Below are 25,744 nucleotides of genomic sequence, written 5' to 3' on the forward strand. Positions count from 1 at the left end.
TGAATGTGCAACCAATTTTTTATTGCCTTATTTTTGTAACATTTTTTTTTACATTGACAGCCCACATCCCAGAAAAAAGAACACAACATGATCTGTGCTGTGTACAACATTAGCTCCACACAGCTCACCCGCCATTTGCATTCACTTGGCAACAAAAATTAAACCAATAACCCCAAGGCAAGAAAAATGTGGCAAGTCAATTTCTTAATTAGTAATAATACTACACTCTGACACAAATGCAATAATGTTTTCAATGCAGGAATCCAGCTACAAATCAAATTCAGTGAACTCACAGGGCTGCCGGTACAATTTCTGCAACACTGAAATGTCATCAATTAGGTTAGTCATTTAATTGTGGGCGCTGGCTCTGATGTGTGTGTGAGGGGGGAAGGGTTGAAGAAAATACTGCGCAGAGGCAAATCTGTGTAATCATTCTAGCCACAAAATATCTTTGTGCCCTCACTAATGACTAAACGTGAACGTAGTGTATTACAGAATGACACCTTCTTCAACATTCAAAACATACAGTAACACAATTTGCACAGAAACCAATCTAAAGGCAATGTAAACTGAAGTGGACACATTACTAAAAAAAGTTTGCCTATAGCCCTGACCAAATAAGCATTCTGACAGCGTGCTTCGCATTTATATGTGATTACCGCATTTTCAAGAATATAACACACAAACCATAAATTTACCACAAAAGGGCCGGGGAGGGTAACCTTTTGAGAACTCAACCAAATTATAATAATGCAAATCCATGCAGTCTGGTCCACTGTTAATGGGAGCACATAAATACTATTACATTCCTTAATGCAGCTCCAGCTAAGTACAGAGGCCAGCAGGCTAACTTTTTATTTTTTTTTAAACAGATGTCTCCTTAGCACATCACATCGGCCCACTTCATTAATTAAGAAGTGGTCAGTTTATATAAGTGACTACTGAGGTGCTCCCATTAAGAGTGAGCTGCACTGCACTTTGACCCGACTTGTCCTCGCACACGCCACAACATAATCCAAAAGCAAAGGTGTCTAAACCACACTGAACAAGGTTGCCTGACAGGCACGACATGACTACACTGAGCAGTAACAAAAAAAAAATGCCTACTGGAACAAAAATGGAACAGCTGAAGACTTCCTAGCAGGAGATAACAAGGATGTGCTAAAACTGGAACAAGTACCAGGGTAGCAGTTTTAGAAATGAACAGTGTAAGAAGAGTTTGGGGAGACAAAGAATTCTTGACACAGTGGCAAGACATTGTTGCAAAAAAATACAATGGAGGACAGAGGGGGCCACATAAATGCACAGCAAAGTTAAACACAATATCACATTTTGGGCACAGTTATGGCAGAACCAGTGTTTGCCATAACCAGGATGGATCTAGAAATTTCCACGATAGGCAATGCGAGAAAAAAATAATAATAACTGCTGCTACGAGATTCTTCAAACGAACACGGAAGCGACAAATGCAACACTAAGTGAGCACAGATATGGAATGTTGCCACAATAAGACAGCCTGCTATAAGTGGTTCGCCCGGCTAAATTAAGCTCGCTCATGCTTAAGGCAGAAGTTGAGCTCCATAGGGTTTTTGTTTCATACCCTGCCTAGATGCAGCACTTGCCGGTTTCGTCCAAGATAACTCCGAAGTACACTTTTTCAGCACCGACACCAGGCAAACATTAAATTTCTCGGTGGAAGCAACAGTGTCGCCATCTGTTGGCAGCAATGCGAGAACGACTATGCTGGAACCGACGGCGCCGTCCCTTTCGCCGAGAAACTTCATTCAGTATGGCACCAGTGCAGCCAATGCAAATATTTGCAATGTATTCCGTGTTAAACAGGCAACTACCGTTCCCAAGCAGGGCTTTAAAGAAAATCTGAAACAAAATACAACGTTTATGGGAAATGCAAGCACAAATTGAATTGAAAAGCTAGCCAACAGTTTAGCTGAAAGAGTTATTCATAACGGCATCCCTTATCGACGCAAAACGTGTCACTATCACACACACTCCCTAAGTTAGCAAACAGTGCTCCAACAAAGAAATAAGTGCCTGTCATATTAGCAAAGATACTGCAGACTACACACTATTGCTTTCCTTCCCAACAGTGGCCTGTAGCTTATTAGAGCGTACACAGAAAGCATCACAATGGTTTTTTTTTTCTTTCTTGTTTTTGTTTTTTTGTTCACTGGTGCTGCTGACAACATGACTGATGCCAAAACCACAGAATGATGACAAAATAGCTACAAATTCTAGAGCAGACAATGGTGCGAAAGGAGAAGTTGGATGTGACCTTGACAGTGATCACAAAAAACAACAAAAAAAGCGACGATCACAATGAAAAGCATGGGCTCTCCACACCTGGATACGCATAACGTCATCTAGCACTGTTTGACAGTTGTTTGGGCAGAAGCGTCCTCAATCTCGAAAGCTGTGACAGTATGCTGAAAGGTGCAGTACTTTTTCCTTAGCAAAACTTGGCGACAACATAACCATCTAATGATAAAGGACAAAAAATACACGACATTCACCGGTTATCTTTGGTACAAAGAAGAAACGTGCAATTCTGCCCCTACACTACTAGAGCATTAACTGACAAAGACATCTGCAGTGACAGTTGACGTGTGGCAAGATGACATTGGCCATAATGTGTGCAAGCTTCTCGGCGGCAAAAAAGGAGCTCTCGGAGATCTTAATGCCAAACATTCCATTTCAAATAATTTTAAATGCAGCAACTATTACAACCGTAACTTAACAAATTAACATGGTACAGGCTGCCTGGGTTACACAACCTGAAGCTGCTACTAAGTTGTTCCACATAAAGCTTCAACATGCTTCAAGTACATGAATGGGGGTTCCCCCACTCACATCCCAATAGCACAGCATGGAAGTCCAATGTGAGCTCAATATCATCTCAATGTTGGCCCAACTATGCGATCCCATGTTAGCCCCACTTTGTGCTACTAGGGATATGGATTCTTGTCGAACAAGATTCTCCATCAAATTGCAAGAACATCCTTAGAAAAAGAGCAGTTAGAGTTAAGTCCTTGACGCCGAACCGGCTGTTGCCTGTGCTCTACAGGTACAAGGCTTTCAAGGCAGACCCGTTGACGTCCTGCGCAACTGGGGAAAAGTGTGCCATCAGACATTCAATACTCGTCTACTTTGAGAGCGGAAACCTATCTCACTACTGTCTCTGGAAGCGTACGTGACAAGAGCGGGTAAGGAGGCATACCACTTGTGGTAGACAATACTGTTTTCATTCCACGTAGTTTCCTTGCGCATTTTGATTGCAGCAAACGCAAAGGCAGAAACGACAACGAAACAACACCACAACGCAACTCGACATCAGTGACTCTACCGAAACGCAGCGAGCCAGTTCAGTCTAGGCACAGTCATTTCCATCGACTACTACAGGTCCACGAAAACAAGAGTTGAGGATTCATTTTGGTTTAGAAACTTCGCTATGTAGTATGACCCAAGAATGGCTCACTGCAGGTACAGTTTTTTTTTTTCTCCATTAGTGCCACCGGCTAATACATCACCGCAGCCTATATTGTGACATCACACGGAAGTTTTGTTCAAGAACGTTTCAATTACGACGAATGATCATATCAGACCAGCACTCCAAAAGCTGATAACAATGCCACCTCGACTCCTAGTTAGAAGGGCGTACACAAAAGCTTACTCAAGCTGTAAGCTAAGGCTGCTTACCATCCCCCATTGAGAAAAGCCAGGTCATGCATTTCAATAATTTCCAGGGTCTTTTTGTACTATCCTTATAAAATAGATGCAGAATTTGTGAGGAATGCATGACATTTCCACATATATAACACAAAAAAACAATCTATGAGAAGGCACACAGAACCTCCTCAGTAGGGGTGATCGAACCTTAAACAATGCGTCTAGACTGAAAGCATTACACTGGGAGTTGACTTTGATGAAAACGTAAGTAACAAATGCAGCTGATAAGCACAGAGCAATGAAGGCATCGAAAGTGAGTTTCCGAGGGCTACCGAATTTCTTTTAGGTGGGAGGGGGGGGGGGGCAGACAGGAACTACCTCTGTAGGCAGGAGTCACGCAGATGCATGTTTTTGTGCTTGAAATGCAACAAAGGCCACACAAAGTGCACTTCAAACATTGCTCACACCTGAGTACAGAGGTGATGCTTTATCCCTAATCAGAAGGCAAGAAACAGGGGCAAGGTTGGGAGAGGAGGGGGGGAGGGGGGTTGCTGAGATGGTAGGTTTCTTTTCAATCTCTTGGGTAAATCAATCGCTGCCGCAGTTTCACCGCAAAATTTCTCACTCTCAGAAAAAAATTCACTCTTGGGTACATTCGGGGAGCCGGACAAGGCAAGCCTGTCCGGCTGCACCTCACAAAGCGTGCCGAAGTTCACTTTGAATCTTCTCGGCTAACAAGCCAAAGGCTTTTTTGGTCACAAACAATGCGCAACAAAGATACGAAAGAAAAATGCCTGCCTCAAGCTAGACACAACCGGTGCCAAAAGAAGTAGTTCTTGGACTTTTCAATGAGATCACTGAATTTAATACTAGTAGTGTGTGGTGCCAGTCGTTTCCCACTATCTGTGTGATTAAAAAAAAATTGTCTGCAATGTGTCTGGAGACCAACTACCATTGTGTTAGCATGCATTACGAAAAAAAGAAAGTGAAGAGGCTCAAGGACTGTGGCAATACAACTTCTCAAGACATTACCCGTTTATTCTCTTAATTAAGGTACTATTTAGGGACAAAAAAAAAAGCGTGACAAGAAGGTCTTTCAGGTAGGAGCTGCTCACTTAGCAACAGTGATTACCTTCAATGCCCTTACAAACTGTCTTGTGCCACTCAAAGTAACCACACGGAAAGCTCATCAAAACCAAGAAAAAAATTAAAAATCTAGTAAGCCCTATCTACGTGGATTAGAATGCAATTCCAGCCTTGAGAGCACATAACATCCTGCCCCCATGGTTGTCGTCGAAATTTCAATAGCATAAACGCACGGCTCTTTTGTTCTAGATAAAAAAAAAAAATCCCCCACCCCATTTTTCAATGATGTTCCACCTGTATACACAGAACCTTTCGTTGAGTTCTCAAACGTTGTTGCAAGCTGAAAACCACGGCGCCAAAACTGAACACGGGGAGAACAGAGAAAAACACCCAAAACAACTCAACTCGAAGACAGAGAGGCATTTGGTCGGCAGAACGCCTCCCGCCCGACGTTGTGGATCATCAGTTCATTTGCCGTGAAAAGATGCCTGCACCGAGGCACAAAACTTTGTTGCGGTTCCACCGAGGGGAAGAGGAGGACACGGCGTCAACCTTCCGCACTGACCGAAGCAAAGCTCGACGCGACGGCCGGCCTTATGACCAGAGGGCTCAACAGGTGCTGTTGCAGGGTTGGGGACATGACGGGAAGAGGGCCGGCATGCAGTCGCGATGTCGGCATGTGGCCGCCTCCGCCACCACCGGAGCCCGAAATCCGAGAATCTGGCAGGCTGGGAGGACTCGCCCGAGTGTTGGGATAGCGAGTGCACCCTCAGGCCCTGGGCAGTCTTGTAGCTCTTTCCGCAGTGGCAACGGTGCCCTTTTTTGACCCTGAAAGAAAAGAAGCCACAAGTTTCAAGGAATATTTGTGGAGAGAAAGAAAGACGCCAGTGTGGATTAGGGATGCAGGTAGCCGATACTATCACTATGGATCACCAGTCCATTGTAAGACGAAGGCCTCTCCCAGCAATCGCCAATTGGCAATTAGAGTGGAACCACGTTGATACGATTCTGCATAATATGTTTTTTGTGATAATACGTTTCTTCTTCTTTTCCTGGTACAGTGTAGACCGCTTATAACATAAGTTGCCGGAGTCTCGAATATCCGCACTATAATGGTACCGCACTATAACCAAAGCAACTATTTTCAAGGCCCGCACATATGCAAAACATGTGCACAGAGCCGCCACGTGTATGCGACAGTCGAGGAATGTGGCTAGAACGTTTGCGTTCAATTTACAGTCGAATCTCGTTAATTCGAACCAAATCGCGCGGCGGCGCCTCCGACTGGCATTGCACCGGCACCGCCATAGAGTAAAAACTTAGGAGAGACCCCTCAATGCCGCACGTGAACAAAACAAAAAAAAGAAACAATAAAAAATGCGGCGGAAATTTCACCCTCTCTCAAATGGCAAGGTCGCCGATTCTGCGTTGCGCCGGAACATGCGTGTACGTGCCGACATCTCAGCCACGCTACCGTAGCCACACGTAGAAAAATGGCAGTCAATCCAATTCCTTCTTTCTCCTTTATGCTTCCTCTACTTTCTAGTCACGTGTTGACCTTGCACGCTGCGCCGTAGGCGCAGAGGGAAGCAGCGGCGCTGTCCTAGGCTAGCCAACGAAACTGCCACACCGGCAAACGCCCGCTTCCCGATAACAGCAGAAAACGAAACTTCGGGGAGCTGGTGCCGGGCCGGCTCCCCGAAGCGTTCGCCGTCTCCGCTGACTTCCGTATGCCCAGGCAGCCGCACTGTAACCGGTATTTCGTTTCCCACCAACTGCACTATAAGGTCAATACGTGTTAACAGGACGTGCTATGAGAAATTAAACGGGAGTCTGAAAAGGACCGCACTATATCCGGTCCTGCCCTATAGCGGAGATTATACGTGGTTATAATGTAATGGTTGATACTGTTAGATGTCTACTAATCCGGTCCTGCACTATAAGCGGTTAGATTATAAGTGGTCTATACTGTAATACGATTTGGTTGGATAATACGTTAGATGATACGACTTTCGGATGATACGCTTTATTTTCCGGTTCTCGTGAAGATTGTATCAACGAGATTTCACTGCGCTCGTCTTGCGCAAGCTTGTAGGCCTACAAGTTTCCCAATTTCACCGCACGCCCTAGTTCTCTGCCATCCTCGACTGCACTTCCCTTCCCTCAGCTCCCATTCTGCAACTCTATTACATAGACTTTAGGTTTGATGCTTAAGCTGCAACAACAAGCCTATGACTGCGATTGTAAGTCTGGCTCAATGCTGTTTGCTCGACTCTACTCCTCTGCTCCCTATAGCATGACCCTTCCGTGATGTCTGTTCACTCAACAGCAACGTAGCCTACATCACTGCCATCGACCTCAGGATTAGAACGAGACTCAAGATGGTCGGCTGTCCCACTGAAGACGGCAAGTAGCTGCCTACACTGAGATTTCAAACACATGCATAGTTTTTCCCATTGCTTTGTCTATCACCCACGCATCTTTATAAGTACTTTCTCTTGGCTTCCTGGACACTCTTATGACAGATGGCATCCTCTGCAGACACGGGTCAGGGCACTGTGGACAGTTGACAGCGTCTTCAGGTGCTGAACCACAGGCTGATCGCAGGCGTGCTTTGTATGTACCCTTGTGTGCAAAAATAACAGAACCTCCACCCTGGTTTTAGCCCCAGCTTTCACACCAGCTAGCTAAGATGTTGTTTATAACTTGATTTTGGTCAGACATATCTTCCGACCCTTGGGGACATAATCAATATTTAAGTTGGTTCTTATTGCCGACTAGTATGTCACGAACATGTGAAAGCCCGTTTTTCATCTAAGTACCATGATTATATGCTGAAAGCCGCATCTCAAGCATCTCGTATTGGTCCTAAATCTTTGCCTAAACACAGAGCTCAAAATGTAATGTGCGATAGGTTGACATGTTTATGATGGATCCCCTGATTTTTGTGTTTACTCGTAATATTAAAATGCACTTCAGAGGTGCTTTTCTTCGTCTGTGACAACACAATGGCCCTAGACTTAATTAGTGCAAATTTTCACGAAAGAAGACAGCAAAAATATGCTTAAACTTCCATACAGTCCTGCATGCATCCAGCTTTATAGCAAAATGAATATTTTATGTTATCACGCTTCAAGTTAATTTTGAAAAGTATTAAAATAAATGTGCATTACAAGTACAAGGGTCCAATGAGAATTCCTTAATTCCTTAAACAAGAGTTAAAAGTAACTATTCTGTTAAAGGGCGCCTAAACCAACTCAGATATTTTTGAACATTTCAAGTAAACATGCGCATCGAGTTCAGAATCGTCAGAATCAGCGTAGTGCCAAACGCTGCAGCGCTACGCGCTGCAGGCGCTCCACAAAATTAAAAAAAACAATGCCGTCCTCCTCTCCTGGCCTTTGCAGTATCCCCAGCGGTCGTCACGATGTCAGCAGGGTGAATCTGATGATGTCAGCGTCGGGGACGATGCCCATTGGTCGAGCAAGAACCTACAACTTCCACTTTGTCTGCTAGCAGGTACGCGGGCTCCCTGCTATTCCTTGTCGTGTTGCTCGCTTGTGCGCCCTTGCGAATCAGGTAATTACAGCCCGCAACGCAAGTGCCAAATCGCTCGCGTTCCAACACAGTCTTGCTTAGCGGTCTGACTAGCTGCGCGAACAGAGTGCGACAGTGTTGGCCTTTCCAGACGTGCACGCAACACAGGGTCTATAGCGGTAAGCTTCGCATAACACGGGCCGGCACCGCAGCAACAGCGGGTAGCCGAGAAGCGCTGAGTCGACCTCCCCGTTACTGGCACGGTAACTCGCCGCATGCCGTTTGCCATTCGCGAGCCGCCGTTCGACGGCGGTTTTCCTCGCGAACAGCGAGATTTCCTTGCCGTAGAGAGGATTAGACCGGGACCCATTTGTGCGGTAGCCTCACCGCCACCGCTACCGATCACTCGACGGCGCCAATATCGTCGCTAGGCCTTTTCCGGCTCACTTCAAAGGTAAAACGGACGGCGCTTCGGAATTAATTACCGACGCTCATAAGCCGCAATATTTTCTTACCGCTGTTATCTATCTTCGCAATAATTGTACACGAAGAAGAAAACACGCTTATATTAGCGGCGCTGTCGGCTGCGATGCGAGCACAGCCGAGCCGGTCATCTCCCGTCGGTAGCCGTCAGTGGCGTAGCCAGAAATTTTGTTCGGGGGGGGGGGTCACCTTGGAGTGCATCCTCCTCCTTACAGAATTTGTCGAGGGAGCAAATACGTGAATAATAACTGCATTGCCATTGCCAATGCCATTGTATATTAGATGCTGCAAACGAATTATTGAACGCAACGCACTGTGAATACAAGTATGTATTTTTTCATAAAAAACATATTCATATGTCCCCAAAATTGTGGCAGAAATAACTGATATCAATGCTTCCGCATTTTTTTTTTCTATTTATTAAGTACAGAAAATATCAAGCGAACTTTAGAACTATGTCAGTTCAGCAACGCAGTGCATGCAGCTGGTATGAAAAACGTAAAGGCCATGAAATTAACAAGTTGAGGACAAATATTTTGATGAACCTATGTCATTCACAAACCTTGTTAACATTTTTGTACATATGCAACGGCCAGGGAAAAACCTCAATGACGCTGTCCTTCGTTGCAATGGATTGCGCAGGAGCAGTTGTTACCAGCCATGTATTGCGAGTAATTGCACCGAAATTATAGTCGCAACAGTGAGTACATATAAAAAGCAGGAGTTATGCAAAATATACTTGATAAAGGGCAAAAAAGTGTCGCTGGAAACAAAGTTCACTGCTTGTATACACAAAACCTCGCAACAAGATATTTAAATGTACGCATAAGTCTCCAATAAATCTACGTATCTATGCAAACGTCACTGTATATAAGGCATAAAACAAAACAAATAAACATGCTGCTCAGTCACAGATGGTAAACTTTACGCATAGAAAGACAGACGATCCAGGCAAGAACAATACTATGATCGCAGGAATCGTGATATGTACTTGGGCCATGCTGCGGTCGCGACAGCACCATATGGGTAGAATAATAGAGGAAGGTGCAGAAATCATTACGAAAATGTGCATTTTAGCTGCCTGCACAGTGGCAACGCTTATTATGCACCCAAAATCAAAGAAGGCTATTGCTTTGCTTCAAAAAAGAAGTAAAAGCAGGTAGCTAAAAAGGAAAGAAAAGGACAAACGAAAGCCACAGATGATGCGGCAAGTTGAATTACCCAATATCTGAGTGTGTTTGTTGGGAAACGCTGCGTGGGCCGGGCTTTCAATGAGCAAGGTCGGTCAAAATTGGTTATTGGTGTCCTCGTAATTTTCACATTCGCATGATAATTTTGATCATGATGCTAACTGTTACAATAAATGGTGAAAATTTCTGCAGTTTTAAAAGCTAATGAACAGTCATACGTTTTCATAATTACGAGTTCTGAAGACACAGATAATTACGAGTTCTGAAGACACAGAACTTTTTACTTGAATTGATTTTTGCTGCTTCGCTGTCTAAAGGACAAACTTCACTTGGTGGGGAAGTTTAGCGAAGCGGTCAATGACTTCGGACACGTTGATGCTGATGTCTCTGTGGGTGTATAAAAGATCCAGCCTAACCATGCGTTCCTCAGACATTGCAGAGCGCAAGTAGTTTTTTTAGTAATCTCATGTTTGAAAATATTTGCTCTGCGCTGGCAGTGGTCATGAGAAGGGTGACTAGAATCTTCAGCAGTTTGTACACATTTACATAAAACTTCCAGTCGCAATGAGAGAGGGCATCTATTCAGGTGCTAAAACCTTAATACACTTCTCCGATGTCATTGGCATCCTTGTTTAGGTACCTTGCACAAACAGTAAGCTGTTCGATTCCAGCAATATACGTCGTTTCGTCAGCAAGTACGGAGAAGCAGCCTGCAGCGTTTACTTTTGCATCTAGGCTTACTTCGATAATTTCACCAAACATTTCTATAATTTTGGTTTTGTGCATCTGGGCTTAAATATTAGGCATTACTGGAGCAACTTTCCAAATGGTTCTTCAGATATGTATCTCCACTATCAGCTCGCATGCGAAGATGTGCTTTAAAATAGCCAGTATTTCCAGCCAGGGCTTTGCTTTAATCCATAGGACCACCGTCCCTATGGCCACGGAGAGCAAGACTTTGTCGCCCGCAAAAAAGAACTGCCTCAATAATAGGCCGCTAACTTTCTTCTGTTTTCTCTTATTTTACTTTGCCTGCCCTGGTCCAGCTGATCGATCACATTGAGCGTGCTTCCTGAAAATGTTTGGAGAAATTTATCAGCTGCCTGCTGACAGTCACGGTGATATTTAGTATTTTCGTGTATGGAAGATTGCGAGCGCGTGCCTCCATCTCTGGAATGTTGTGAATACGAGGGCTCCAGGGCGCGCTTGTTGGCCCAAGTTTATAAGAACATTAAACCCGTAAAGTTCCAGAATTGAACACATGAAGCACGGCTTTGGAAATGTCAGTGCACTTTTCTCGTCAAAAGTTTATGAGAATTTTATACCCACAAAGTTGGAATTGAAATCCATGCGCTCCGTAGATTCCACGGCCGGTGCGAGATGCCACGACGCGCCCGCTCGCTATCGAAAAGCCCTTGAAACTTTGTGCTCGGATGGGGCTCCTTGCGTTATGCGACTCCAAGCGCAGAAGCGTTGCCATGAAATCCAGCCCGATTTCGCAATGTTCGGGCCGAAATGTCTTTTCGAGCGTGAAAAACACATTGTAGACAAAATCCCTAATGATTCCCAGCGCCAGTGGTTGTTTTGGTGGGTGCCGGGAAAAAATTTCGGGGGGGCGGGGGGGGGGGAGGGCAGGGGGAGGGCAGCCCCCTCCCCCTGGCTACGCCCCTGGTAGCCCGTGCACAGCAGCTGAGCTCGACAAGTATTGGAGCTCTCAAGTTCATGTTTAACGTTTGACAGTGGATATCGTTCTTCACAAAATGTACAATTTATGCATCACTTTATCTAGGCAATATTGTTTTGCTTGGAACAGAAGCAGCAGCCGATGTTTTCATCGCCGGTGGCGGAGGCGCGCAGCTTCACAGTCGTCGATTGGCCCATTGATCGGGCTGCGGGCAGTGCGCCGGCCGAACTACCGTCTACTTTGGACACCTCTCGCACGGCAGACGTTCTAAGGCATGGGAGGCCTGTTCGCCATCAGTATATTTGCCGCTAGCTTGGACGTGCCTTAACCAGAAGTAGGTAGTGTTTTGAGAAGCGCGTTGGCGATGACGTATGTCACGTGACATTTGGAGCAGCACTCGGCGAGGAAGAGAGACCAGACGACGAGGAGAGTAGCGAAGGAAAGAGCGAAACGAGCGAGGGCCGTTTTTCGATCATCAAACGCGTGTAACTTCGCTATTACGGCACCACTTTGAAAAATTCTCGCGGCTACGTGTTCGTTGTAGACCTTATGCACAACTGCAACAGCACAACTAAATTTCGAGCTCTGGGGGGTTTAGGGGCATTATAAGTGATGCCAAATCACAATCTTAAAAAATGCTGTAAGCTTCTGTTACTTTCGTGAGCTACACCCATGTGTCTAAATAAGGCGTCACTATTACTATGGTTACTGCGAGACAAGAGGCGAGAGAACACATACTTGGCTTCCTTCTTGTGCCCATTCTTGGCATGGTACTTGATGCCGTTGACATTCTTGTAGCGCTTCTTGCAGCCCGGAACAGGGCAGGCAAATGGCTTCTCTTCCGTCGATCCTGCGCTGCTCATCATCCTGTCCCGGCGCACAAAAAAAAAACAACATGACTGTCATGTCACTCTGAGCAACAGGAAAGAGCAAAACAGTTCTTGAAAGTAGAAAAGCAATTTGCCCAAATGGCCGTCCCTGTCAAATATGCTGGTTTTCGTCAGATCACCACTTTAACCCTTTGCAGTCATCTGTCGGACCCTTCTCGACACATTGAACTATCGGTTTCTGTCAGATGTTGGGAAGTGGCCCGTACGTCTGCACTATAGCTTTTTCATTGCGTTTGTTGCGCCACATTTTGGAAACATTTCAAACTGTCGATAATTGTACTTCGCAGCATCTGCGTACAAGGGCCGAACATTTTAGCGGTACACTTGAAAAACTCGCATGCCCTTTACTGGCACCAAACACCAAGACGACTGCAAAGATTTCTCCACATGCGTTTTACAAAAATAACTCACACATGTTTAGTGATTACGAATGTGGTTTTAGTGCCGAGGAAGCACACATTCCCCCTTCAGATTACCAGCAAATGTCCTTGAACGAGAGCACCGAAGGAGAAAGCGACCTCGAAGACCCTAGAGAAAAACAGTTCCTGCAGTGATCACCCCACATGAAGCTGGCTTCCGAGGCTCTTGATGCAACAAGAGCCTCAGAAGTAGAGACAATTTTGTGAAATAAATCACGTACTATGCATGCCTTCACAGAAGTGTCCTTTCAGATCAGAACGATCCCAAAAGTGGGTTCATGGCCACAAAGGTACTTTTGATCGGTCATTGTGCTCAGCGGTAAAAAGTGTGGAGAAAAGAGAAGCCAGGTGGCCAGAACAGACGCTCTCCTGAGTGTGTGCTGTCTTGTCTGTCCTGTCCACCCGGTCTCTCTTTTCCCGACACTTTTACCACTCAGCAACATGATCAATATGCAACAACTGGCCCAACAATCTATGGTCCAAAGCAAAAAGGTACCATTTTCTCAATGGTATCATACTGGACCCAATTAAATCCTACAAGTACTTCTGGCTACATATCACCAATAAACTTCCACAGAACGAGTACATCAATTGCACAATCAACCCTATCTGGTCTGAATTTCATTATTCAAATTAAAATTTAGATTTTGTGTATCTGAACGAGAAAAGACAGGCAAAAATAAGTAAAAAATTCTCAGTGCAGTTTTTTGTAACATATCAAAGCCTTTGCTGATGAACTGCCAATAAACCAAGGTGTTGGAGACAGCATACAGTTGTTTAAACTTGTTAATTCATAATCATGACGGCGTGACGTATGGCCACAAAATATTTGAAGACCATTTTTTGCATCACCAAAGACAAGTGATGTGCCTCAGACAGCATGCTTCCAAAGATCCCGCACAGAGGCTTAACTTCAGCTTGATGCAAAGCTTGGACACGGGCAAAATATCAGGGAGAACCATGTCTATCAGCCACACGAAACTGACAAATTATGTAGTTAGAGTTTTGGTGTTTGTTTTAACGCGATAGCGGTTGGAGCCCCGTGTCGCAGAAAATTCGGCGTCGGCACCGGCATTGGCACCCGCGAAAATCATCACCAACCACGTTTAGGTATGCCACACCATCCTATGATTAATTTTGCGCATACCTTGTCTTGCATTCTTGGCAAAGCTATTCCTCGGAATTTTGAGAATAACAATCCACAAACAAATGTCATGAAATAAAACACCCACAACGCATGCCTTTTATGTTAAATCTTCTCAGACTGAAATATTAAAAGTGTGAAACAAATAGGAAACCTGAAAATGATGTAATTTCTTTGGCGCAGTTGTGCACTATCTCCGGGATCGGCCCACGCAAGAGGCTGCGTTTCCACCAGAAAGCTCGCCTACGTGCATAGCGTTCGCCGCCAGTGTTTGCCAGTAACCATTACGGTTGCATAAGCTGCAGTCTTCGGCAACCATGAGTAGCAATCAGGGATCTTTGAATGCTATTGCATTCCACTCTTAACCCTTTGTGGTCCGAAACTTTTACCCACTTTCCGGCTGTTCTGGTCCGAAACTGTTTTGCCAGTTTGTGGCGCCGCTAACAAAACCACCAACTGTGGAAGAAAAACTCGCAGGATATTTATTTTTTCTCTTGCATTCTGCAGGCAACTCCTCTACCGATATTTGAGCAGCGTGTGATACCGCTCGAAGCATTCTCCTGGGTGCAGGCCAGGGTTGTTAGGCAGGTTTTGCAGAAACACACAGTTTCTCTCCTGCCTCCGTTTGTTTTTCGATCGCTAGAAGCGACACAGTCCTTGCTGCTTCGGCCTGGGAGCTTGTAGATGAAATGGCTCCTCCCCATCTAGCCTTTCCTCGCACTCCTTCCGCGCAGACGGGCCCCGATTTTTGGCTCTAGCCCTCACGTCACCCACCAGCTGTATAATGAGGTTGCGGCGGTAGTGCAGGTGTTGCTGTTCTTTCTCACCATGAATCTGCAGCTGTGTGCGCCTCAAAATAAAGCTATTGAAAATGGAAACCCCTACAAGCTTTCACTAAATGTACCACCGTAAAATGCACGCGGTGAAAATGTGGTCATGCTTCTCAGCGAACAGCGCGAACGTTCGGTTGCGCACGCAAGTGAGAACGCTCCGGTATCCAGAAGCCGTGCTGAACATTGTGCTTCACCCTAGTGCAAAAAAAAGTAAACTTCAACAAACAAAGTTTATTTATCCCTCAAGAGATGATGCATCATGTATTCAAAGAATGCACATGAATCGCAGTGAGAAAAACCGCGAAATGTAACCCCCGAACACCCTTGTCGGGCGGTGCCCGACAGCGGACCGCTACGGCTGTGTTGCGTTGTCGAGCCCTGCCCGACAATGGACCGCAAAGGGTTAAAAGTGAAGCTTAAGCGTCTTCCCAATTTTTTTACTTCGTGTTGCACATTTGTTATAAAGCGTCATGATTCCTCCAAGAATCATTGGCTCAGAAAGGGATTAACAATGCCAATCTTAGGTACCTTGGGTACCTCTGCTGTAAATTAAACTGAGTGTACTTAAACAAACCCTTTACAAGACACTTGTTTACTCTAAACTCGAGCATGCTTCAGCTATCTGGGACCTTTCCCAAACTAATTTAATTCGACTAATTAAAAGTGTTCAAAGTCAAGCTTCTCGTTTAACTTTGCCTGGTTATTTATGTTGCGCCAGTGTTATATCCACGGAACATATTCTTAATCTTACCAAACTCTAATCTCTTTGCAAGTGTCCAGGGTTATGTTTCTTTCATAACATCTTCCATCCCACTCTAATCGAAGAGTTTATAAACGAGTCCACCATACATGTCATCCCCTTTAGATCACAGCCTTGAAGTTGCTGTGCCGTCTTGCCAACAAAGTTGAACCACGATTACTTTATTCCAAGAACAAGTCTATTTTAAAACCACCTGGTGCTTCCATCACTACAATTACAATACAATGCAAGCTTCAAAGCAGTCGTGCATGATAAACTATGTTTAAGTTTATTACTGCTCATGCTTTTTATTAACAGCGAAGCCGTTGTAGGTCGAGGCTGCGCCGTCTGTCTGACCGCTGGTTACGTGACCAGCAGAGGAGAGGCGCACTGGGTGAGAGGCGATGGGTATAAGAGAAGGTGTCTCTGTATGGCGTGCCCTTTCGAATAACACGCAGAGCTGCTGCCGACACCTTCCGCATTGCCCCACATTCGTGCCGAAGGCGCGCGGTGTCCATCACTGCAGTCAATGCCTCTGGCGGCGGCTCGGCGGGTTTCGACCAGAGAACTGGACACTCGTCGAGTAGCCGTCAGAAGTTGCTGCCTTTTCTCGACTCGCAATGTTTCAATATAATAAAAGTTCCTGTTGTAGATCTGTGTTTATTTAGGTTTAAGCAATTGCATCACGTGCAACACATGCACATGTAACGCTTGGTGTAACTAACACAGCTTTGCTGTTTGACCATCTTCACGGATTGGAAGGGAGGTATATTTTTGTGCTGCCATGAACCACTTCTTTCTGTAATGCCTTAGGGCTACAGGTGGGCGAATATCAACTTTTTCGAATATGAATAGTAAGTATTAAATATTGAATAGTCAAATGCAGAGAAGATATTTATAAAAAATATATTTATTTCGGTATCATTACGTACCACGGTTGTATTTACTAGTGAATAAAAGACAGCCAATTATCACGGACAAATAGGATCCGTTTTAAATACAAGATCACTTAATGTCAATAAAAGAACTGCACGAATAGCCTCTCAACATCTTTAGAGCCTGGTTGCAAACAAGCTTTCCAAATTTAATGGTTGCTGTATGACTAGCTTTTCAAAAATGCAAAATAGCTGCTGAGAAAAAGAACCGAAATTGTGGGGAAAAAATTAAAAAGCTACTGAAAGACTTGTGCACCGTAGACGCACGTAAAAGGGCCCGTTGCGAGGAAAACATCACCAGTTGCGGCGTAGAAGATAAAACTGCTCCGTGAATAGACTGCAAAGTACACTAAAATACAGAATACAAACAAAAATCACAGGTTGTCATATAAGCATCCACCGTGAAACCACAAAGCTTGCATCACCTATCTTGTTTCTGCATTCCTTGTTAACGTCCAATAATTTCCTATACTTCGTTTATCAGAAGGAAAACAGTAAGCCTACTTTAACAGTCAGGTGCAAAATATTTCATTAGTTTCGATATTCGAAAATACCCAATATGTGTAGATCATTTTCGAATCTGAATGCAAACAGTTGGTGTCTAATATTCGATTCATATTCGAAACTTCCAAGTATTCACCCAACCTTACTTCAGGCCTGGAAAATACTCTAAATGACTAAATAAATAAGAGGGTTACACAGCCTTATGCCTCCCCAGTACTTGTGGAAGGAGGCTTGCAGCATGGACGATTTTACATTTTCAGTCCATGCGCATGACTCTTGATTGGGCAAAGTTGTGCACAGAAAAAAAAAAAGCCACAATCAAAGCCCAACATAGTCGTTGAACAGTCGTTGAAATCCGATTTCTACGAGTTGAATGTGTTGGTTGTTTAGACATGACTCATCGTACATTACAGCGTATCAGTGGTGCTCGCGCATGTTATGTTATGTGGCACATAGTGACGTTTAGCTGATATGGTCATGAAACAGCGAATGCATCTGTACAACCATTTTCATGCATACTGATATGAATTTCCGATTACTTTCTTGCAAGACATACTTTCAAACCGCAGGGTGATCTGCAGAGGTGACTATTGTCACCCCTTCGATGCGTTTTCCTACTTCGTGATCACCCACTAAAAACAAAGGAAATAGCTGTGCAAACGTCCATTTACCAAAATTCATTCTTTCTGTGAATGATAACAGATTGGAATCAACTCTCCCTGGAAGTTGCACAAACTTCAAATGACTCAGACTTTCGCTTCTTTTTTATTGAAATTAAAATAAAAGAAAGATGTAGTCACCCTATAACAGTGACGGCTACTCCTTTTCAGGAAGTAATAATAAGAATTACAAAAATATTTGGGACATTTTAATGCATTGAATTGCCATTGGCAGTTACCTTCCCAGCAGACACTGCTTTATTTCTTGTACTTCTTCTTACGTATTCTGTGCCATATTTGACAAATATTTGTATTGCATTTTTCTGTCATGCTATGCAAGCTATGTATTACGTTACATGAAGTATTTTTTCTTGATTATTCTCGAAGTGGTTTGTAATGTTGGAACCATTTATACATTATATGTACCAGTAAAGAGAATGCATTTCCAGATTTGTACCGTTTAAGCATTGCACTGTCTCACTTGGTGCAGACAGAATTTTGTTGTAACCTGTTGTACTGTAAAGCCTGTGGGCAAAATGCAGATGATGAACAAATTAATGTGAATTCACATTAGGACCACGCATTGATGGCCAGAAACCGAGCCAAGGGCTGGATTCGCTGCTGCAGTTGCTCTTGCTCAAGTGGCATGGACTATTCGGGAATCCCGCGACATCGCATGGACGTGGCATTCTCTGCTACTTGCAGTTTGTGTTAGTTTAGCGAGCCAGCAATACCAGCGCAGAGCTATGTGATAACAAAACTATTCAAACACAAAAACACGGGTGGCTCAGAGTGGAGAAAACGAAACTTTTTGACCACCCGCATCGTTGTCAAGGGTAACGTCAATGAGTTCTTTTCCCTAACAATCAAATACAACTGGAGAAGAAATATTTTATTTCATCTTATAATACAGTGCAATGATCTTTTGATAACGAGTGGTTCAGTACTAGTGATATAATTTAAATGAGGAGTGCTTTCATCATCGGGCTAGTACAGTGTAGACCGCTTATAACGTAAGTCGCCAGAGTTGCGAATATCCGCACTATAAGCGGTACCGCACTATAACCAAAGCAACAATTTTCAAGGCCCGCACATATGCAAAAAATGTGCACCCAGCCGCCACGCGTATGCGACAGTCGAGGAATGCGGCTAGAACGGTTGCATTCAATTTACAGTCGAATCTCGTTAATTCGAACCAAATCACGCGGCGGCGCCTCCAACCGGCATTGCTCCGGCACCGCCATAGAGTAAAAACTTAGGAGAGACCCCTCAATGTCGCGCGCGATCAAAAAAAGAAAAAAAAATGCGGCGGAAATTTCACCCTCTCTCAAATGGCAAGGTCACCGATTCTGCGTTGTGCCGGAATATGCATGTACTACGTGCCGATGTCTCAGCCACGCTACCATAGCCACACATAGAAAAATGGCAGTCAATCCTTCTTTCTCCTTTATGCTTCCTCTACTTTCTAGTGAAGTGTTGACCTTGCACGCTGCGGCGACGGCGCAGAGGGAAGCAGCGGCGCTGTCCCAGGCCGGCCAACGAAACTGCCCACGCTGGCAAACGCCCACTTCCCGATAATGGCAGAAAACGAAACTTCGGGGAGCTGGCGCCGGGCCGGCTGGAGCAGCGGCGCCTGCACGGCGGCGGGCGCGCACGGTGACAGTCGAAAGTGAGGGAGCTACGAGGGAGGGCGAGGGGAGCCACCGAAGCGGCAGAGTTGCCGAGGCGAAATCCGCTTACCTGCCACCCTCCTCCCTCACATTCCACGGTCTCCGTATAGAGGCCTGAAAGGGTTCTATAGTCTCCGCGTGCGCCCTTCACCGTGCCGTGCAGGCGCCGCCCGCTCCACGAAGTTTTGTTTACTGCCGTTATCGTGAAGCGAGCGTTGGCCGGCGTTGGCAGTTTCGTGGCCCTCGCTCGCTATGCGCGCCGTGATATTTCACGACTCGCACTCAAGATTGTGGTTTCAGCCTCACTGGCTGTTCATTTGCACCATGTGCCCTTCTCCTCCACTTCGTCTCTCTTTCTCCCTCGAGCGCTCCTTGGGGCACCCGTTTGAGGGGAGCGTTCACCGTCTCCACCGACTTCCGTACTCCCAGGCAGCCGCACTGTAACCGGTATTTAGTTTCCCGCAACTGCACCATAAGCACTACATGTATACATGAAGTGCTATGGGAAAATTAACGGGAGTCTGAAAAGACCGCACAATATCCGGCCCTGCACTATAAGCGGTTACATTATAAGTGGTCTATACTGTACTTGAATGTCACGAGGGAGGCCAATTGTGCCCTGCATTTACCTCAATTTCTCAATTACTAAAGCTCTGTTCCCGATAAAATTTATGCCTTAGAAGTTCTCGAGCTCTAATCTATCACTTTAGCTTGATTTAACATTTGCCTTTTAGGTGCAGGAAAATAAACACATCACCTATAGTAGTGTTCTTCACACACTGGAGCAGGTCTTAAGTTGTGGATAGTTCTGCAAACCAATTACTAATTCATTAATTACTACACAAATTCAGTTAACTCGAATAACATTTCACTGTCCTTTGTTTCATGAAAATGTTATGTACTTTCCATGGCCAGGAATAAAGGCGAACAAGTTGCTGTAGTTTTCCTAAGTGCAGAACTGTGTTTGGTCATTGCAGGGCTAAAGCATTGTGCTGTGGCTATGCAAGCATTCCATTGGAATAAGACTTGGAATCAAACCCACAACCTCAAGGTCAGAAACAGGACGCTATAGAAAATGTACCACCGCAGCGGGCAAAACATTTCACACAGACAAAACCTGCAACCTCAAAAACAATACGAGCCCCCCAAAAATTAGGCAGCAGACAACGCACCTCATAATGAACTCCGAGATGAACTCGTTCTGCGTAGTCCACGAGTCGTTGCTGTCATCAGATTCACTACTCATCTCCTCTTCGTCCATCTCACTTCCTGCGAAAACATTTTTCGTAGATTAGAACACCGATTAGGTTCAAGTTTATTGTTATTATTCATTAGTACATAAATGGCCATAGATATTTTTAAACAGCATCAGGAGGTCCCAGGTGAAAACTGTTTAGGGGACCTTCCATTATTAATGTATGTAGAAGAGCATTCGTGCAGCAAGCAGTAACGGTACAAACATGAAATGAAAAAAAAAAAGAAAGAAAAAAAATGCAATCCGGAGAGCAAAAATTAAGAAGAATATGAAAAACATTAAAAGTAGCACTAAGAATAATACGTTACCATTACACCCGTACAAGCAATATGACAATACTTAGAAGAGAGAAGTGCCTAGTAATGAACCCCCCCAAAAAATTAACAACAAAAACTTGTTATCGTGCCTTGTACACACAACATAAAAGCACTTGTGGTAAACTGAATTTGCAGTAAAAGAAAGTACACCGCATATCCAATTTCATGCCAAATCGGCTCATTTAAATCATGCACTTTTTACTAACAGCACATAATGCCAGGGTATGTATTATTACGACATTATCAAGTTCCCTAATTTTTCAGGTTTTACCATACCGCTTTTATGAAACTCCCTGACAGCCTACAACATTGGCAATTTAGGCGGGAGGAAAAAATTGCTTTATAGCTTGCCAAGTTACTATGCCAGCCCATTATTCTGAACTGCACCTAGTTACTATAAAGCCGACGATCAGTTGAGTGTGCAATCATATTTGACAGAATGATATGTTTCATGACAATCCAACCACTCAGCCAAGCTCGCAGTAACAAAAACCAGCAAAAGACATCACTATCTGTGGATTGCCATAGGTTCAGTTCCCTTCTATCTGGCATATCACTAGCTTTGCCATACTCACAGTAGGCAACAATTTCCCCGATGATTCAAAGAAACCAAGGTGAAAACTCCACATTTCTTTTCCTGACTTTTCAAGATGTGACTAATTCCCTGGAAATTGCACATTCTCCCTAGTAGTACACACTCTTAATTTTACTTTATACCATAAATCAAGTAGCCCGGCAACAAGTCTTGTTAATACCAATACTAACTTATGGAGCAGTAACTTTTAGATTAACAAAGAAGCTTGAGAAGAGGTTAAGGACCACGCAATGAGTGATGAAACGAAAAATGTTAAACATAACATTAAGATGCAGAATGACAGCGGTGTCTATTAGAGAGCAAACAGGCATAGCCAATATTCCAGTTGACATTAAGAGAAAGAAATGGGGCTGGGCAGGCCCTGCAATGCATAGGGCAGATAACCAGTGGACCGTTAGAGTTACGGAAAGGGAAGCGCTGTCAACGATAGCCGAAAATCAGGTCGGGTGACGAATATGAGAAATTTGTAGGCATAAGATGCAGACAGCTGGCGCAAGACAGGGGTAATTGGAGATTGCTGGGTGAGGCCTTCATCTCGGCAGTGCACATAGAATATGCTGGTGAAAATGATGACGAGTTTTGACAAGCTTGAGTGTCCCTTAATTGAATTCCGAGTTCTGGGGTTTTACGTGCCAAAACCACGATTTCATTGTGAGGCACGCCGTAGTGGGGGACTCCGGATGAATTTTGACCACCAGGGGATCTTTAACGTGGTCCCAATGCACGAGACACGAGTGTTGTTACATTTCGCCCCCATCAAAATGAGGCCGTCGCAGCCGGGGTTTTATCCCACAACCTCATGCTCAGCAGCACAAAACGATAGCTGCTAAGCCACTGCAGCAGGTCAGAAAAACTTAGTGGCAACAGCCAAGCTATCTACCTGTGCACAATGTCGTTAGGTGCCACGGGGCACTTAAGAAATGAATTAGCTTGCTCTCATAAGGCCTGCATGACTCAAGATTGGCTGGCTGTGTGGCGAGGTCACCCTCAATGTGGTGTCCCTAGTTCCCCAAAACAGTAAACTTGCTATGCCACTATGTACGCACAGCATCACTGAGAAGGAGACCAACAAACAGCCAGACAATAGTATAACTCATTAAAAGCTGCTATTGTGGAACCATTGCCCAACACGAACTATGTGATCCGAGCATGCAGCCATTGTCAAAGCAAAGTTCAGTCAATAATGAAGGCTGAGGATGATCTCATTGAAAAGTTTCGGGAAAATAGCGATAAAAGAAACAATGTAAAATATTTGGAGTGAATATTGGGCTGCAATAACGTCAAATTATTGCACTCCGTTTTTATTACAAATCCGGCATTAGCCCTCCATGATTGGCCAAAATGACTCGCACATCGAGCCATTTTCACTAATTACGGAGGACTAATGGTGGATTTGAAATAAAAACAGGGTAGGAATAGTTTTACGTTATCTCAAATTTTGTCTGAAATACTGTCGCCCCCCCCATTCTCGAAATCGTCATTATATTTTCAAGTACCGCATGCATCCAGTATGCAATTATTAAATGCCTGCTTCGAATTTGAGGTCCATTTTTGTTTACCTTACTTGGCTGTAATTTTACAAAAGTGTTCTTGTCTCCATTTTCCAGAAGATTTTGCATAAAGTCAGTTCCTCAGATGCATGAACCCAAACAAAAATCTACCTCATATTATAATGAGGCATTAAAATTGCATAAGAATCAGCATAAATTTTTAAATGAGCCAGCTTCCTTATTTATTAAAACCCAAGTAAAGGCCAAAGCTAAAGTTTATGCTAACATGGCTGTAGGAACGAAGGCTGGACTCTAAAGCTGAAGGAAGTGTTAAAAAACTATATCTGGGATTTTACGCGTCAAAACCACAATCTAATTATGGCATACACCAGATTAATTTTGACCACCTGGGGTTCTTTGACACGCTGCTAAGTATACAAGCATTTTTGTGCATTTCGCCTTCATCGAAGGAAGTGTCATAGGCTAGCAACAATGCAATCTTTTATTCACAAAGCACAGGGCTTGGAGGACCTGAGCAGAATCCCAGAGGATGAAAAAGTGAAGGTGGATGCATACAAGGGCACCACTTAAATTCCTTCAGATGCTGCATGCAAGATAGTGCACTAAAACCAAAAGCGCTGGTGAAAATGATATTTCAAATGTGTAGTATACATCTTGAAACACTTCCAATTGGATTTATGCTGTAAATTTGAATAATTATGCATAAAGTGTTAAAGTAAAACGAGTAGAAATTTAGGCGGCTGTGTTTGCGCCAGTTATCAGTATGCCATCACGCAGTGGGTTGATTTGTTGCATTATTTTTCACAACCGAACATATATTTTTAATTGGCTGAATAGGTGCTTTCCAAGTATGCTGGATGTATAGAATAGTTGATGTTCTCACATCTACACTCCCTACCGAGAGTTCTAGAATGAAGTTAACATTCTGAATACTTGACAAAACTCGTCAATGAAATTAAAATTCTCAACAGGTTCAGCAGCTGTACATGTCTGACGATGCAAGCAATGTGTTGAAACTAAATTTCATTTTAAATAAAGAGAATTGGCACCTACAGGGGATAATTGCTATTGTTTCAGCACTAGAGATGCAGACGACCAGAACGAAAGTTCCACGGCACAAAAAATTGGCAAAAAGCCAATCAAAACTGCGTTCCCAGATCCCAAGAGGTCAGGGATCAAGAAATGTCTGTGGTAAGTTGAGCCTTTTTAACAAACCGCACAAGGACTTCCAAGTGCACGAGAAGGCCCAGACAGTTTGGTTTTTTTTTCCCCTCAATTGCATCAATTTGAGTATGGTTCAAGCAAATAATGCTGAATCCAATTAGAACAGCTAAATGAAACATTCTCCCATGCGCAAAGCTAAGCATGGTGGCCACTAAGAGCGCAAGTGGACAATTTTTGTGGCTACGCCAGTGCGTGGCATCGAAGCGAAAGAGGGAAGATAAACGTCATTAGTAAAGTTAGCAAATGAATCCTTCAGTAGCACGTTACCATGTGCACGGCCGGCAATAGATTGGCGCGACGCGATTCACCTGTTGGCGTATTGCTGCAAATTGACGACGCCGGCGACAGCGTCCGCTGTCTCTTGCGGATCGTCCCGAGTGGCTCCACACGTGAAGCTTCCGTGAAGACCCTGCGCACAGACACACATTGAGCGGAAGGTGAATTGCGCGTCTCCCAATTCATCGGCCGTGGCAAATGCGCGGGTTCACTTCCGAGTAGGAAGTGCGGCGTGGCCACAAGCCGGCCCCTGACGCACGGTTGTCTTTATTCCTAGCGTAACGATACATGTCTGCTGCGCAGGTCTGCGCAGTTCAACACTTCGGCGTTTCGCCTCGCAGCAGTCACATGTTTAGCAAGAACGGACTGCGTGGTCGAGATGAGATACGACGAGCAAGAAAGTCGCCTCCATGCATACCCACCTAAGAACGCAGCTGACAGGAAGGCACGACGGTGGCTGCAGTTCTTGCTTTTCTAGTAGTCTTGGGTCGTTATCTACGGGCGGGAGAAAGAGCAGGACAGTGTTTAGACGGCGTCGCACGAGGTGCATCTCAATCGACACAGATAATAGGCTCTCGTTAAATCCTCTCGCAATTTCGGTTTGACAATTAGCGCGCTGCCAGCCAAGCTAACGCACAAGGTGCGCCGAACATCGGGTGCCTCGTCGGGACTGACGCGTGCACTCTGAGAAGCAGCGGCGATCCGCATCAGTTTCTTTTAGCATCGCGGATGGTGGTGCACCTGAGAGCGATCGGGGCGTGGAGTGCTTAGAACGAGGCACGCGTGCTCGCGCCGTGCGCGCGCGCAATGCACCGAACGGTATACCTATGTGCGTGTCTTCGATGTGCAAAATGAGCTCTCGTAGTGTGGGGAACGTCAGGCCGCAACCATTGAATTTGCAATTGTTGATTAGGAATACCGCCATCACACACACGCAGCCTAAGCGCTTCACATCTTATGGGAAGCGGCAACCGTGTACCGGCGCAGACGATATGTAGCACGGTGCGCCGGAATCCACGCCCACCATTGGCTAAGATTTGGGCTGGTAATCTGACGTACGAAATCCAGATTAGAACAAGTGCAGAAATAAGTAATCTGTAAAACTTCTG

The 25,744-nt window shown here is 44.7% G+C and overlaps 2 protein-coding genes across 2 annotated transcripts in view; both read right to left on the bottom strand.

Moving 5' to 3' along the window:
• On the bottom strand, positions 1–25,587 carry LOC119455276 (juxtaposed with another zinc finger protein 1-like). The gene is given in 7 exon segments (XM_037716680.2): positions 1–5,491; positions 5,493–5,598; positions 12,403–12,531; positions 20,630–20,726; positions 24,668–24,768; positions 25,058–25,130; positions 25,461–25,587. Coding segments are annotated over 7 exon segments (780 nt in total). The 5' UTR covers positions 25,561–25,587; the 3' UTR covers positions 1–5,317.
• The window catches only part of LOC119456414 (putative deoxyribonuclease TATDN2), a 362,817-nt gene that overhangs the window by 264,189 nt on the left and 72,884 nt on the right, over positions 1–25,744 (bottom strand). The gene's annotated exons all lie outside the window — the stretch shown is intronic.

This window comes from Dermacentor silvarum, chromosome 6 (assembly GCF_013339745.2).
Source record: "Dermacentor silvarum isolate Dsil-2018 chromosome 6, BIME_Dsil_1.4, whole genome shotgun sequence".
In the NCBI taxonomy this organism is placed as follows: Eukaryota; Metazoa; Arthropoda; class Arachnida; order Ixodida; family Ixodidae; genus Dermacentor; species Dermacentor silvarum.